General features: G+C 47.9%; 1 protein-coding gene across 1 annotated transcript in view; it reads left to right on the plus strand.

The window, feature by feature from the left end:
* The window catches only part of LOC144137919 (uncharacterized), a 510,196-nt gene that overhangs the window by 477,255 nt on the left and 16,219 nt on the right, over positions 1-16,722 (plus strand). The window contains exons 16-17 of the mRNA XM_077669938.1: positions 14,696-14,806; positions 15,639-15,740. Coding sequence (XP_077526064.1) covers positions 14,696-14,806; positions 15,639-15,740 — 213 coding nt within the window. The remainder of the gene's footprint in view (positions 1-14,695; positions 14,807-15,638; positions 15,741-16,722) is intronic.

Here is a 16,722-nt window from a genome sequence, read left to right on the forward strand (position 1 = left end):
ATTATAACCGATCTCTCTCTCGCTTAATGTGTTCAGACACCATTCTCTATATTAGGGCATCAACGGATGGTTATGTTACTATAATTCGTCGCTTCAATCTCTTTCGACCGTGCTTCGTACTGTACTCTACTTCCCGCCGCCGCCGCCGCCTTCCTCTCTCTTTGTTTTAAGCGCTGGCGCGGGTTTCGCCATCAGAATACATTAGTCCGCCCCCGCGAGCTCTGGTTAGGTTCCAGTTTAACTATACGAGCGTGAATTTGAGACTAGAGCGTGTGCGGTGCACCGTCTCGGAGCCTTCCCATATTATGCACCGGCCCCCACGCAATGCGCGGAGGTGCATTCATAATCCAGGCCTCGGCTGTATGCGCTGAGCTCGGCTAAGTGTATGCCGGCATTTTAAATTCTGCACGCCGCAGGAGATTCGCTGTATCGTTTATAAGGAAGGCTTGCCTATCACGTTAAAAACGTCTAGCCCGAAAGTTTGGCATGGAGGAATTTAGTTTGATGAAGACGATACTTGAAGCCAGGTTCCCCTAAGTCTTGGCGTCATTTTAAGACGAGGTACTTGAGCTAACTTGAAGGTCATCAGGACATTACGACGGTGGATGTTTTACTCAAACCACACGAAGATTTTTTCGACTTCTACAATGAGTTTTCCGCTTTCATTTTTTTGTTGCGTTTTATGGTTAGCTAGGGAAATGTACTCGCCGCGGTGGCTCGCTCGGTGGCTAAGGCGCTGTGCTGCTGAGCCCAAGGACGCGGGTTCGATTCCCGGCCGCGAGGGGGGGGGGGGGGGCACTTTCTTATTATGGCGAAAAGCGCAAACGTCCGTGTGTCGAGATTCCGGCGCACGTTAAGGATCCCTAGGGGGTCAAAATTTATCCGGATACTTCCACTAAGGCGCGCCTCATAGCCTGTGTAGCGTCGGCGCGTTAAACCCTACAATCAATCAATCAATCAATCAATCAATCAATCAATCAATCAATAGTAAAATCGCGTGCTACGAACGAATAGAAGGAACGCTAAAACGCGTTCGCCCAATTACCGTCGACGTATGCGCGTCAACCTGAAAGGTAATTAATGACCAAGGTTTATTACCAGCGTCTTCAGTGGCGGGAGGTCTAAGCCCCACGGTAAAATGCAACGAAATTGCGACAAACAGGCCCCCACACATGCGACGCGTGCAATAAAGGCACTGTGGCGTTGTATACGTGACGTTACCTGCCTCCAGAAGTGCTTTGCGGCGATGTATTAGGCGGCAAATTTTTGCTAAGTTCATTTTAAAGCGTAAGCTGGCTATGGAAGGGGTTAAACGTGGCCGGGCGCTGTTCCCGCGGTCTTGGCATGTTTTGTAAGCCCCATAATTAATTGTTCAACTAATAACTCGAGTAACGACTTTATTGGGCAATCTCGTTAGTGCGTTCGATCAATGCTTTTGTCTACATCCTTTGTCGTCTGGAGAATGTGTAGCGTTCTGGGTAATGTGACTCTTTTTATCTGGGCTATTCCATTCGTCAGCATTTTTGGCAGCAATAAGAGCAGTGCTATACCTTGTGGAAATTAGAGCACGAAGTTGGGCGAGATGGTATTGATTCGAAAAAAAAAAAAAACAGGACGGACGGAGAGGTTACAAGACTACAGCGCTGCGGGCTACTGGTCTTCTGGAAAGCAACATAAACACTCGAAGATCTGTAATACGTAGTGGACCGTTGGTAACGCTTGTGGAACCAGATGGCGAACTTCAGGAACTTTATTCCAACATTGGATTGGATCGGATCTGTAGCTATACCCCTTTGAAACGGTTTGACACTCCCCGATAACACCCGTGAGTGTCATAGCAGGTTGATTACACTTCTGCACTTGGCCCCCCCACCCCTATTGTTTCCCACCCACGCCATTGTCCGGCTCCTCCACACCTCCAGTCTACGCTTAGTCCGGTCGATGATGGCCGTCACTGTTCCTCGATCACGTTCATTCAACCAATAGGGCTAACCGTCAACATTCAACCAATAGGGTTAACCGTCTGACAGAACTCGCGAGGCTGTCTTCTTTTTTACCTATTCGCCCGAAAAATATTCCCAGGTAGCTTAAGTTAGCTTACGTACTTTTATGGCGACAGCCTATTATCAAAGATGTTCTTTTTTGCTGCATCGCATTTGCGCCTCTTCTCTAGCTTCCGTTTCTTCGTCTTAAATTCGCACTGCGAATTCGCAAAACGATGTATTTTCCTATTTTTTTCTGCTGCGACAAATTAATTGCCAAAAGCCATGGCAAATGGCGTTTACAGAAGTTCGACTGTTCCAAACTTTTGGAAATTTGCCACAACAACGAGAATAGATCGTTTTGCTGCACGACAGGGGCCGCACCTGCGAATTCGCAAGCGAAATCCGCACCATGTATACGGATTTTACGCCGCAAATTATTCCGACGGGCAGCATCAAGCCGATCCTGGAATGCCAGGCGGACTGACCTTCGTCTCTCTCTCTCTCCTCTCTCTCTCTCTCTCTCTCTCTCTCTCTCTCTCTCTCTCTCTCTCTCTCTCTCTCTCTCTCTCTCTCTCTCTCTCTCTCTCTCTCTCTCTCTCTCTCTCTCTCTCTCTCTCTCTCTCTCTCTCTTTCAACCTCGATATGTTCAAAACTGCGCAAAAAATTTACTTCTTTTCGGTCCACCTACACTCACGCATCCTGTCTGTCTTTTTCTAAGGCTATCGCGATCTGTCCGTCGTTTTAATACTAGGCCTGACCCCTTCGAGAACGTGGCGAGCATGAAGTGAAGAACAAATACTTGTCTTTGGCTCCCTCCTTTTAAATACTGTACTCCTTGTTCGAGTAGAAAATCGCCGGTGTCGTTAATATTTAAAACCGCAGTCCCACCTACCGGTCAAAGGCGTTTTCGTTCCAATTCGACGTTCTTTTTTTTTTTTTTTTTTTTTCATCGTAACGCAAAATCCGGCCCGGTACCTCGCATGGACATTTTCAATTACAGTTTACCCCTGATAAATATTTCACTGTTAGACTGAAAAGGGCATTTTAGAACATCGCTCTCTCTCTCCCCCCCCCCCCCCTCTCTCTCTCTCTCTCTCTCTCTCTCTCTCTCTCTCTCTCTCTCTCTCTCTCTCTCTCTCTCTCTCTCTCTCTCGCTGCGTATATCATGCTATTTTCTTTAAAGTTTGGCTTCGCTTACGTTGTCACGGAGAAGTCAGGTCAGCACTTCGCTCGAGCCTTTTCAATTACATCGTACCTTCACCCTTTGAATAATTTACACGTGCGCCGAATTTAAAGCTGTTCGTATTAATTGGTTTCTAAAGCTCGCTTCTCTCTCTCTTTTTTTTTTTGCGTTTGGCGAGTGTTTTGTTTAAGTCGCTGTTCTACATGTAGCGCGACATTCTGACCAGCACATCTCTTGACCGTGTTCAATTATACAGCCATACTTCCGACGCTTCCGAGCGCGCTGTGATTAAAAAATGACGCACCCTTAGAGCGCATCGCCATAGTTTGAAACTTTATTCGTTGGCGCTTGTCGAGGGCAGGGCACGGGTCTTTCTGAGCATCTTGGTGAATTTCAGCTCGCTCTGAAAGGAAAAAAACAAAAAAACACGCGAACCAAAAGGAATCGCTCACGCTGGGGTTCTTTCCGACATGGAGGGGAGCGAATAGGAAAGGAAAGCCAATTACGCTGATTTCAGAGATGTCTGGGAAACGAGAGTACAAGAAGCGCAGCTAATGGCGAACATAGACTGTGTCGTTTCGCAGGTCGCGTGGGGCACGTAATATTTAGTTCCGGGTTCCCGTGCGCCGAGTTTTTTCTGCCCACGCGCTCGCTTTAAATTTTGATTCATGGGGTCCCGCTAAAGAAATCATAAAACACTAGACGAGGACTCCGGGGCCGCTTAATTGCCCTGTGAGATTTATAACGAGCCCCTTATGTGTTTCTAAATGAATATGTTAGCGGGGAAATTTTATGGTGTTCTCTTTTTTTTTATTTATGCCTTTGCGTCGGGAAGATTTCGAATGGCGAGATGCAAATGGAATGAAGGGGATGAAACGGACCGTGTTGGGAGAAAAAAACAGTAGAGAACACCCTAGAGGGGGCTGGAGGCGTCGTTATAAAGTAAATTATATGGGAAAGAGGTCGGTCGCCGCCGTGCTGCATCACCTTCAGTCAACCCCCGCCCCCCCTCTTTTTTTTTCCTTCTTTCTGAGTTCACAAGCCCGCTGCTCTTGCGGCAGAAAGAGAAAAGGTCGGGGGCGGGGAGTATCGATGGATCTCAACACTACGACTAAATGTTGAGGTAAAAGCAAACGTATATTGATTTGAAAGCAAACGATAAAAAAAAATCGAAGTTTAAAGAGAAAGATTGTTAACACGCGAAGCTTTTTCCATGCAAACTGAGTGAAATCAAAGTCCAAAATCCACGCTCTCAAAGTCCGAAATCCAAACAACCAAAGCCGAAGTTCGTTTAAACTCAGCCACCAAAGTCCAAAGCCAAGGCACGCGCAACGAACGCAAAGAAAAGGCTGAGCGACCCGGATGCGATGTTGGAACGGTCATCGTCATCATCAGCGATTCTATTACAACGCGAATGAGTCTTCCAGGGCTATACGAACGTATCGTGTTTTGTGCGTAGAGACCTCCCATTGATACGTGTGTGTGAGTGACGTACCTTTGTCAAAACCCATTGTGTAAAGGTGTCTTTCCTGCAGTGCGTTTTGGCGTAAAAACATTGCCATCAGTGAAGCATAAAAAGCTTCAGTTTATGACCGTGTTCTAATGACGCAATCGCATAGACGTCAGCTTTATAACGCGTGGGACGCAGTTTCCATTCCGGCAAAGCGTTTTTTTTTTTTTCCTCTTGAGGCGCTTAGTTCTTTGGAACACCATCGCATGCTTGATGTGTCCTTGTGGAAACTCTTTGCGTAAAGGTGGCTTTCCTGCAGTGCGCTGTGGGGTAACTACATCGCCGTCAGTGAGGAGTAGAAAGCTCCGCTTTAAATCTATCGGCGGATCAAGAGTCCAGTACAGTGGCGTAGCCAATAATATTTTTCGGGGGCTGTTATGCGCCGCCGACCGGGAAAAAAAAACAAAAAAAACAAAAGGAAATATAGGTTGCGCGCAAACGCTTTTTCATTTTCTTATCTAATTTTGTGATTCTTTTTAACGTAATATACCGATGCGGACTGTGATCAGCGTGGGCGCAAAAAACGCCGAAATGCGGAGGGGACAAAGGGGGAAAATGCACCGCTCAAAAAATTTCGGGGTGGGGTGGTTCGGACACAGAAACATCCCCCCTGGCTGCTCCCCTGGACCAGTATATAATTCGAACATCCCCAGCGCCCTCCTGGTTAGAGCACTGCACGAGCCCGATTTTTAGGCCCGGCCCGGCCCGAGCTCGACGAACAGGCCCGGGCTTAGACGCTGAAGTAAATTCGTTTATTATATTTGGTTGAGTGGCCTTTGTAGCGGGAAATCAGACGGGGCATCTAGTCTGTGCAGCACGTCGTGGATTGCAATGCGAACATTTAGGGTGAAGTGGTGCACGCACTTAATTAAGCTTCCACGTCTTCTCTTCACGTCACATCGGCGTAGTAATAGCTCGTATTCTCACGTCAGAGCCCCCATCACCTGTGTTGACCACATTCTTGGCGACATCACGTGGTTGTCTCGCCCACAAGTTGGTATATGCTGAAATTCTTGATGCTGCGTTTGAATGCACGAGTACTGTATACGTGCACTGAAATGTTTTACCTGCCGTGGTTGCTAAGCGGTGCTGTTTCTCTAGCGCGTCAGTTCGACTCGCGGTCACGGCAGTCGCATTTCGATGGGTGCCACATGTAAAACACACGAGTACATAGATATTGATAAATGGAACGCGAACACGAAAATACAAACCGGAACACACAAATGTCGCGATTTCTTCCCGTGCAAGTCAAAATGACGCGCGGCTTAGGTTACAAAAACAAAGTTGGAAAATGACGCTTTCGAAATATACCAATAGCGTGTCTCATTATTAGATCGCAACGAACAGTATTTTGCAATTTTGTGTATTCTGGTTAGTATTTTCGTGTTCAAATTTCGTTTGTCCAGGTCTGTATACGTAGACATGGGTGCAGGACTCCCTGCATGGTTGTCTGATTTATTCCGTTCCCAGAAAAGGCGTTCCTTGTAATAGTATCTTTGGTATGGTATACCCTAAAATCTCATAAAATCGTATTGCAGTACATGAAATGCCATTAAAATGACAGCACATATATCAGGCCTAGCAAGAACGATGCGTACAACTGACATCAAGAAGTGCGTGGTAATAAATTCGGAACGTTATTTTTATTGCTCCTTTCTGACGCTTCGCGTCGGAAATATTAACGGCCCAGGCCTGTGGATTCAGGCCGAACCCGGTCCGGGCCCACGGGTCGGAACCCGGGCTCGTGCAGTGCTCTACTCGTGGTATCCCCAGCGATCTCGCGTTAGGTCGTAGTTTCTTAGCGGTTCGTATAATCCCCTGAGTGACAAATCGTTCGGCCCGTTTCCGGGCGCTCTTTGTTCAAGTAACGCGGTCGAAAAACGATGTTCTCGATAAGGGGCTGCGTCACTTCATCGCACCGACTCAAGCTGCGTGCAGACTCGTCGTTTGTTTAAACAGCGCTATCTAGATTACACCCCGCGCTTGTACGCAGTATACACTCCCGCCGTGGTGTGCGGGTGTACCAGCGAGCGGTTCGTCCTCCGCCAACGCCGCCTAGCGGCGGCAGCTCTGCCACTGCGAGACCACGCAGGGGCAATAAATATCAATAAGTCCCCGCCGGAGCGATTCCCGTCGGCGAAGCGAACACCCCCGCGCGCGCGTTTGGGAACTTGCTTGCTCTATATATAAGGCTGCTGTTGGCAGTGTTTTCTCTCCTGGAGGCAACGCGTCGGTCTGCGTTATATAGCGAGAATCGTGGGACAGGCCTGGATGTGCGCGAAAGCGGCCGGGAACACACGGGCCCGTAGATCGTGGGGACTTGTGGACATGATTCATTAAGCAGCGGGAAACGCGAAGACGCACGAGTCGGATGGAGGCCGTTGCTTGCTGCGCCATTTTTGTGGCTTGCTTTGTTTGGGGTGCTTTTTGTGTAGAAAGACGCGTGCTAGCGGTGTTCGTGAGACTGCGGAGAAATGTGGGCCGGCCTATACCGAGCATTTTTGTCGTCCCCGGGTTCGGCTGTCTTTCAGCCGTTCGTGTTATTCCCTTTTTCTTGTTTGTTGTGCGCGCATCGTTCTCTTGGGACATATAAAAGACAGTTGGAACGCAAGTATGCGCAGCCCCATGGCGAGATGGAATGCATGCATGTGAAGAGTTGCTTTGGTTGCATCGTACATACAAATTGCTTTTAGGCATAGAATAAGGTTTTTCGGAAATATCTTTAAAGATTTGGGGAGGGAATGTCCTGCTGTTCGTTATAAGAGATGATTCGAAATATCCGTGTTCGATATGAACGCTTTTGTCTGGGCACGCCGCACGACCACTCGATCTCGAGTGGCCGTGGTCTGGGCGTCGTTCCGGCTGCCTGTATTTCCTCCATATGCGCCACCCTCGTGTTTCTGCAATCGGCTGATACACGTGTATTTCTTGAGAATAGGAAGAATGCATTCGACCCGTATGCTCCGTTTATCCATTGAGCCATGTATACATTGGCTCCATAACGCGAGGGTTCGATTCGGTTCGATCGGTTCCATTCCGATCACGGGGAGCGTTTTTCTTCTTGTGTCATCGTCATGTGCCCGCCCATTGTGTGAAGCTGGCTTTCCTGCAGTGCGTTTCGGTTACGACACCGCCGTCAGTTAGACCAAGCTAGCTTCGCTTTAAAACAGGACACGCCGCTGGCTAACAACTGAATTTTCACAAAAAGAGAACACATCAACGATCGCTGCACGTGTCCAAAGCTAGGTCACTTATTAAAATGATTAAATTATAACATTGTGTGAATTATCACAGTAATTTTTTTCACAGTTCGATAAAGCCACGGACGGACCGTGGCTTTATCAAACCGCTGTGGAGATTGTTGATGTATGTATCTGTTCTCTTTTTGTGAAAATTCAGTTAGTCCTGTTTGTCTTTTCTTAACAGCGAAGCTGTTTAGCAAATCGTAATTTTGCGTGACCGCAGTTAAAAATACCAAGAAATTGGTGAGCACGTGCACGCGAGCGCGGGCCTAGCGGCGACCGCCCGGCAGTTAACAAAACCAAGAAAATGCCTAGCGCTCGTGCGTGCGCGCCTCGCGACGACCGACCAGCGTCCCCTGCGCATGTTCGTCAAGCCGAGCATGCCCACTTATCATATGAGGCCGCCGGGCAGTTAAAAAAGCCAAGAAACGATCGTGTGTGCGCGCCGCCCTGTGTCCCCGGCGCACGTTTATGAAGCCAGGTATACCCACTTCGGGAGATTGGGAAATATTGGCAAAAAAAAAAAAAAAAACTCCAGCGTTCGCCGTAATCGTGGCAAGACTTGCTCGGAACGAGAAAGAGACGTCATAGCGTACGCCCCTCCAAGCCGATGTCCAATGATTATCGCTTCCAAAAAAATGAAGGAAGCTCGCACTTATAGCAACAATGATAAAGTATAGGTCGTTGCGTCAGGGAAGAATAAGAAAATCGGCTGCAGTCGTGAACTTCAACTGTCGGGATGGTCGTGGTTGCGCACAGCTTCGCTACCTTCAAGTCTTACATGTTAGTGTGAGCTTCCTTCGTTTTTCTTTTTTTTTTTGTTACCCTTATTTTCTGTTTGTGTTCGAGCTGCTTTACATCAAGAAATGTTCCAATTAGCGCATCGAGTACTTTTCAACCGGTTATGGTCTCTGCTTGTCCTATCCGTACACCGAAGCGATATGCTGTGTTTCGTGCCGGGCCCACGACTTGCATAAGAAGCTGATCAGTTGCATCCCGGGTCCGCCGATACGCGGGATGCAACTTATGTAACGGTCTTACGGCTCGGTATTTTGCCTGCGAGCATGTCGCGGAAAGTGCAGGGGTAATGAGCAATATCCCCCCCGTCCTAGCCTGAAAAATGTTTACGCTTGCCTGCATGCGCCCGCGCTCGAATTATAAAAGCGCCTTCAATTAGTTTCGACCTGCGTCTATGTTATGCAACAAAGGTTGAGCGTGGTATCAGATCGCAGCATTCGGAGGACAGAAAAAAATAACAAAAAGAAGATTAGATTAGCGACAGATTAGGTGTGTTATTACAACAGCAATTACTTTTAAAGGGCAGTAGCTGTCGTAGCTGACAGGGGTAGCCGCCTGGAAGTTGTGTATGATGATCGAAATTTCTCACAGCGACTGCCCCTATGTGGTACGCCTCTTAGGCGGCGAAGTAACGACGGTTATAGCTAAACGTGTCAGCTTTAAAAGATTTTTGGCAGACTGCAAGTAAAGGCAACGTGCGGTGGACATTATTCTTTGGAAGTTCCGAGAATTATGTCCGGGAAGTGTTCTCATAGCAGTGGTTATTGGCTCGCTCCAGCAATAAGAATGAAAGGAAACAATATCTCAGAAAGACCCTCCTTGGCGGCTCAATGGCTAAGGTGTTGTGCTGCTGAGCCCAAGGACGCGGGTTCGGTCCCGGCCGCAGTGGCCGCTTTGCAGATGGAGGCGCACAGCGAAAACGCCCCCTGTGTTCGGGATTTCGGCGCACGTTAAAGATCCCCCCAAGGTGGTCAAGAGTAATCCGGTCCCCTCCACTACGGCGCTAAACCAACAAAATTCAAATTAGTATTCGAATTGAAATGTTTTATGAAGTGCCATTCTGTTGTCACGTCGGCGCGGAAGTATGCACTGCAGTAATTTTGACTTCGAACGGTCGCTTGGCATTCCTACATGCTGTCTTTACTATCGGTGGTAGATAACGCATGTGGTGCGGAGGTTTGGCCTAGACTATAACAAGAAACGTGGTGCTCCTAAAATAACCCTTCACAATTGAGTGCGGCGAAATAGCTTACCGTTCTAACCGCTTTTACGGTTCCTATAAGGACGCGAGTGTTTCTCCCCGACCGGATTATTCGTACGCGTGGTTATAACACGCCTCTCAAAAGGCTCCCTGCGAAAGGATCTTTCTGGGTCCTTCGCAGTACACGCTGTATTCCCATTGAAACGCGGAGAGCATTAGCATAAACTTGTCGCGCGGCTTCGCAAACATGCATTCGCATCTCGAGCGGCCGCCTCCTGTCACGCGTCCACAAGACCGTCGGCCGATGCTTGTATACATAGTGTCTGTCTTTTGACGGGGTTGGCTGGCTGTAGGGGAAATACTGGCGGTTCATTGTGGCTTGCCTTTAAAAGGTGCCATGGAGACAATGTGTAAGTTTGATTAGTTAGAAAAGCTGCTTTGTTGGGATATCAATATCAGTTTTGTCGCAAGCTTTAATGAAGAAATAATGGCGATGGCATGCAAGACGTGAAGCAGCGGAAACTCCCCAGCTATTTTCCGGTGATTTCGCCATGACATCACTAAATCTTGTTTTTGCGATTGGCGGCCACCGACCGAAGCCGCCGCCAAGAAACTTGACTGGACGATTCTAGTGAGGCCTATAGTACCGTGTGACCGTATCGCTTGGAGGTTGACGCGCAGTTAACAGACCGATAAAAAAAATCCCGGGCCATCTCCGCTGACGTGAAACATGGGGAGGGGTGAAACATGCAGTGTATGAATGTGTATTCTTGGCGGCTTGGCGTTTTCGCCCACGGAGATGAAACCGTTAGGGGGTAGAGGTATACAGCTTTGCTGTAAACGTCTCTGGTCCTTGAAGCACGAAGCTCTCTAGCGCGAGGCGTAAACAAGGGGCCCGGTGTTTTGGTGCCGTGACTACATGAGGCGACGGTTACGACGACGACACGAGACGCCGACAGTCCCAGACTCTAAGGAGCTTTGCCCCCTAAAATGGTTTTAGGGCCGGTCCTTAGCATGTTACGTCAGCCCCTATTACGTAACTGTAACTAAAAGAAATTGAACGTTTTTTATATTTCTTGCGTTTTTTGGTTCAAGAAACTTCTTTCGTGGTTGGGGTGGATGTGTGTGTCAAAGGCTGCTAATTCTTTCAAATGAAACAAAGTTCTATTTTGGCTTCATGGCCCCTGTAAAGGGGGCTCCACAACAACCACACGTGTGCTGCGGTGGAGGTAGCAAAACGTAATTAAGTACTAGTTGTATAGGGAAACCGTTGCAGCGGTGGCCAATAATTACAGCGATAATCTGACATAATTTATGCCCGGTGAAGCACAAGCTGCAAGGCGAGCCACAGCTGCACGTTTCGTGTAATCGTCTGGTCAGTTTCGTTCTCTCAGCGAAGACACGTTAGCGATCCGATCGAACCCTGGCATCTTCGCCGTCTTGCGTAATGCTTCTTTTTCGGCGATTGCCGCCTAACCTCTGCGATCTGTAACTGATTGCGAAAGTTCTCGTCGCCGTGCCAGCTTGACAGGTACACGTTCCCCCCACTTCGTTCTCCTTTCGACGCGTTCTATTTTTTATCTCCCTGAATTAACCAAACCATCGTAACTTTTTTCCCCCCGCCTTCGTCCGTACGTGTTCTCGGGACGGCAGTCTTATTGCGCGCGTTGTTTCCCAGCCATGTATCGACGCAGACCGTGGAGGAAGAGAGGGCCCGTTCGCCTCAGGCGTGGTCGTCGTCGCCGGGCGTTCGGAAACACCTGGCGAGCTGATATTGGCGCCTGTGCTCCCGCCGAGGGAAGGAGCGCGCGCGGGGAGTGGAAAGTGCTCGAACACGATTGGGACGCGAGCGCGCGTGGCCCCAGGAACAGCAGCAGCACTCGAGGCGCGCGCGGCGTCTCCGACGTGCGCGGGAACCCGAATCCCCTTTTCCCTAAAGCGCTTGCGACGACGCTGCCGCGGTGGTTGTAGCAGTAGCAGCGAAGAGAGACCCTGCTCCCTCTTTCCCCCAAACCTCCCCATCCTCATCTCCACCGTTGCGTCCTTGTTCCCCTTTCGCCGCTTCCGCCCTGCCCGCGTACTTATACATTTCCCGAAAAGGAAGAAACGCCTCCGCGGTTCTTTTTTTCTTCCCCCGGTTCGGCTGAATTGTGCTCGCTCTCCGAAAATTTTGTTTGAGCGCCCCCTTTCAGGGAGGAAGGAGCTCCCTTCTTCCCTCTTTTATTCCCCATTTTTCTGCTACGTGGATCGCGACGGCCCTTTCTTAACGCCCGCACACACGCATCTCTCTCTGGTGGTGGTGCTAAGGCGGCACGGAGGTGCGATACGTTTCTTCCCCGTTTTATTCCCCTAACGCGCCGCCGCACACACGCGCTTTCATTGTTTCGTACCCGTCCGCGCGTGCCCGGCTCTTCCCGACCGAGCCGGAAGCGCTGCCGTCTCGTCGTTGCGCCCTCCCCACCGCTTCCTTGTGTCGCGCGAGTCGATGAGTCACGGGCGGCGCGCCTTGGGGCCCGACGACTCCTCGGCGCCTACTTCGTCGTCGCGCGGCAAATATGTACGCGCGTCTCTCTCCGGGGGATTTGCGCGATGCTTTTCATCCCCCGAAGGAGCGCTTCGGGGGCTCCTCGCCCTCGCCTTCGCTTGCCGTGCTCGCAATCCCGAAATAGCAATGCCGCGTGCACGTCTTCTCTGTGACGCGCTTTCGGCTGATGGGGCGTCGCGGAAGGGACGTGCTTAGCGCTGCAGGCGGAAGGGGGTTGTTAGGGCATAAGGCGATTGCGTCTTAGTTGGGACGACTTCCTAATTTCTTTTTTCTTTGGAGCTGAGCTGAAACCCTGCTGCTTTCCCGGAAAAGGGAATTAGGGAAGGCAGATAAAAGCGGCAGCGGGATTCCTAGAAGCGCGGAGAGAGAAAAAGGAAGAAAGTAGAGAAAGCTGTATCACATTATTTGTAACGTACATACGCGGAAGTTTGAGAATTCTTTTTTTTATATTGGTCTCAGTTAACTTTCTGCTTGCCAAAAAAATAGAATTTGGGAAAAGGCGTGAGTGAAATTCCTGAAAGTTTAAAGCGATAAAAAAGGAAGAAACTAGGGAAAAAGTGTGTTACACTATTTGTGCTCAAAAGTTCGGACTTTGAATTTTTCTTTCATTTGGAGCTAATGAAATGGGCTGCTGGTCGTAAAAGGGAATTGGGAAGAAAACTAAAAGTTGGGAGTGCGAAATCGGAGAGTACTAAGTTGTAGAAAAAAGGCAATAACAGAAAATAAGTGTTTGCTACAATGTTGGTAGCAGTATGTGTAACACTATTGCAACTATTTGTAACAGTATGCGAGCATATGTAGGGGGCTTCTTTTTAATTTTGTGTTCATTTGTAGCTAATGAAACCCTGCTGCTTGCCAGGAAAGGGGAATCAGGAAAAGAAAATAGAAGCTTGGGAACCCTGGAAGTGGGAAGTGATAAAAAAGGGATAAAACTAGAAAACAAAACAGCATGTTTTAATACACAGTTGGTTACAGGATGTGTGAGAAACACTACACAATGAAGTAGTTGCTAGTTAGCAATAAGCAGCAGTTGTGAAGTCATTGCTCAAATTATATTTAGTTGATAGTGCCAAGTTAGTAAACAAGGACATTAGGGCTGGTGTGTGATGAGATATAATTAGTACATCACTTCCTTTGCACCAACAGCGGCACCATGCTGTCAGTGCTGCCTACTTGTGGGTGCATTTTACGTTGCTCAAAGCAAGAAAAGGATTGTTTCTGCCCTATTTCATCAGTATGTTTTTGTTCCCTGCTACTTTTTTTACTGCGTCCGAACCAAAGTGACACCATTGACCTGCCTCTCAATCTATGGGTGCTGGCTGGGTGCCAAAGTGCATATGTTGGTGAGGCATGCCTGTAGAGGAGAATCTTCCTGTTTCTGAAAGACAGCCCTATAGTAACAAGCTGAAATCTGGTGCTTGTTAGCAAACCTTATTGAACACATGGGTGTAGGGGAAAGCATATCAAGTTAGTTATTGTCATAATGATGGTCATCGTCAGCCTGCTTTACATCCACTGTAGTACGACGGCCTCTCCCACTGACTTCAAACTGCTCCTATCTTTCGCAGTCCAAATCCATTCATTCATTTTCTCATTTCATCCTTTATTAAGTTATTTGGTCCCCTGCTTCTAGTGCCGGTCTCTCATTAGCCATTCGGGCTATTTTACCATCCTGGTTGTGTCCCGGCTGCTAGTTTTCTGCATTAAATGTGCAGCCCAGCTCCACTTCCAAAAAAAGAGCACACTGGCTGGGATTGCTTAAAATTTAAGCATACTGTGCCCCTGTCAACATTTGTGCAAATGAAATTATTCCCTTTAGTTGAGAGTGTGTATGCATGACTGCGAGTGGTTATTTACATTGCAGCCATATCGCCCACGGATGTTCAACTGCTAGTGCTCATTTGTCACAGCTAAGTCCTAGAGTAAAAGATTGTTCAACTGCGACTGGTTATTTGATATAGTGTAGTCCCAGTGTCCACCAGTACAGTCCCAGTGTATACCAGTGTTCCCCTTCTGGTGGTTATATCAAGCTACAGTGTGGCAACCTTGCCCACGAATGTTCATCTATTAGTGGCTATCCCTCACAGTTCATTCCCAGTGTACACCAGTGTCCAACCGTTACAGGTTACTTGCTATAGTGCAGTCCCAGTGTGATCCAGTGCCGTCTAGTGTGCACGTTTGTGCACACTGGTGGTACGCTGCAATTTCTCAATTCACTCTTTTTCTTGCAGGACACCGAGGTGCTGACGACGTGGCTCAAGAACCTTCACTTCGAGGAGTACACGCACCTGTTCCTGCAGGCCGGATACGACATGCCAACCATATCAAGGATGACCCCAGAGGTAAGTGTGGTGGGCAGGCCAGTTCTAACAAAGGATAACATTGTCGGGCTAGTTGGTACTACTTGGCTGAAAAAGATGTAGCAGCACGAAAAGTTCATGAAAACTTGCAAAAACGCACAGGACAAATGCTGTCGTGTGTGTTTTCGTAAGTGTAAGTCAACTTTTCACGTTGTCGTGGTTTTGCTTAGCCAGTTTTAGTAGCTTTGTATTTCACGCAGTTTGCATCGAAACGTGATAACTCTTAAAACGAGTGGTACTTACTGAAATTTTCGTTTATGTTTTTTTTTTTTTTTTTTTTTTTTTGCTGTGATGGGTGCCTACCGGACCAGTAATCATATAATGGCACATTAGGCGGTCGGACACAGCCTAAATAATTTTTTACAGCCTCGTTTATTTGTCCCTTTCGCACAGTTTTGTTACTGAAATATCGAGCCACTGCCCACCAGAGTATTGCATATTACTGTTGTTTGTTTCATTCTAGTGTTTTCCGATTATCATTTGTTACCACAGAACACGTTACGTTCTGGGCGTACACAGCCAGCAGATGACAGTGCAGTGTACATCAAGTGATGAAAAAAAAACTAAGGGGATACTGGTAGATCGATGAGGTGATGCGATGGAAAATATTTTAAGGGCAAAGAATTGCTCATTACAACACAAAATAAGAGTATTTCGGAATCCCAGCAAAGAGAGAACGAAAGGAATTTTTGTGCTGAGGATGAATATGGCTTTTATTTGGGCCAGCACTTTGAGGTTACCCAGCGAATGACACTGCGTGGAATTAATTCCTGGAGTTCTTTTTTTTGACCCTTGACTTTTGGGACGCGTGCAGGACCTGACAGCCATTGGCATCACGAAGCCAGCCCACCGGCGGAAGCTCAAGTCGGAGATCAGCAACCTCAACATTTCAGACGGGATTCCAGACTACAAACCGGTGCGTGCCTTGCTGGGCAACCCACACTTTCCAGTCGACCATATGAACTCTGTTTTGGCTATGTTCTTTGAATCTCAGAACCTCGACGGAGTGGTATATGTTTTTAATTCTGGGGATGCCTGCTAGTCACTGTGACTGTAACAGCTTTCCTATCACTCATATGTGCTGTGACAATAGCTGTTGTATGTTTAATCCTCAAATGTCCAATATTTCTTCATATTCACTGCAAATTCTGGCACTAGAATTTATGCTGTCACTTTTTCCGATAAAAAACAACAACAAAACAAATTATATATATATATATATATATATATATATATATATATATACTAGCACCGCCCCTCGACCACCGGGGGAGACATAGAACGTCTTTTTTTGCGGTGGCCGCTGGAAAAAAGACGTTCTACGTCTCCCGCGGTGGTCGAGGGGCGGTGCTAGTTGACCGTCCTCAGAACATTTGTAAATATAAACCCCCCTGGTAAAAGTCAAGAGAGGAGCCGCTGGGGGATAGCATAATTGGTCAGTGCACCGCACGCGTTATGCGGAGATGTGGGTTCGACTCCCGCTCCTGGAAAAAACGGCGGATTTTTTCTCGACCAGCAGAAAACAAAACTAAACAAATTGGCAGAAAAATGAAAACAACAGTGCAGGAGAGAGTAATCCACACGCTTTCTTGCTGTCTTGTACCCCTGGCAGTAATGAGCCAACACCTTAGTCTGACCAGAACTTTCAACGTTTGAAACATGTTCAGATGCAGTAATCGTACGGTCATAATAACAGTAAAAAAATGTCCACATGTAGTATTAACAGCGCAGTGCCCTGATTCTGTATGTGGTGAAACCTCAGTCCTGTCAGCTGGTGTAACAGGAGACGTGTTCTGATGTATGTAATCCATCTTCCTGGCCGCCAGGGTTTTCTTATGTGCAGTCTATTATTAATTTATCAACTAAGGTCACACCGCATAAATTTTTGAGTGTAGACA

Source organism: Haemaphysalis longicornis, unplaced genomic scaffold, assembly GCF_048455015.1.
Source record: "Haemaphysalis longicornis isolate Haplotype H1 unplaced genomic scaffold, Haemaphysalis longicornis Haplotype H1 scaffold_5, whole genome shotgun sequence".
In the NCBI taxonomy this organism is placed as follows: Eukaryota; Metazoa; Arthropoda; class Arachnida; order Ixodida; family Ixodidae; genus Haemaphysalis; species Haemaphysalis longicornis.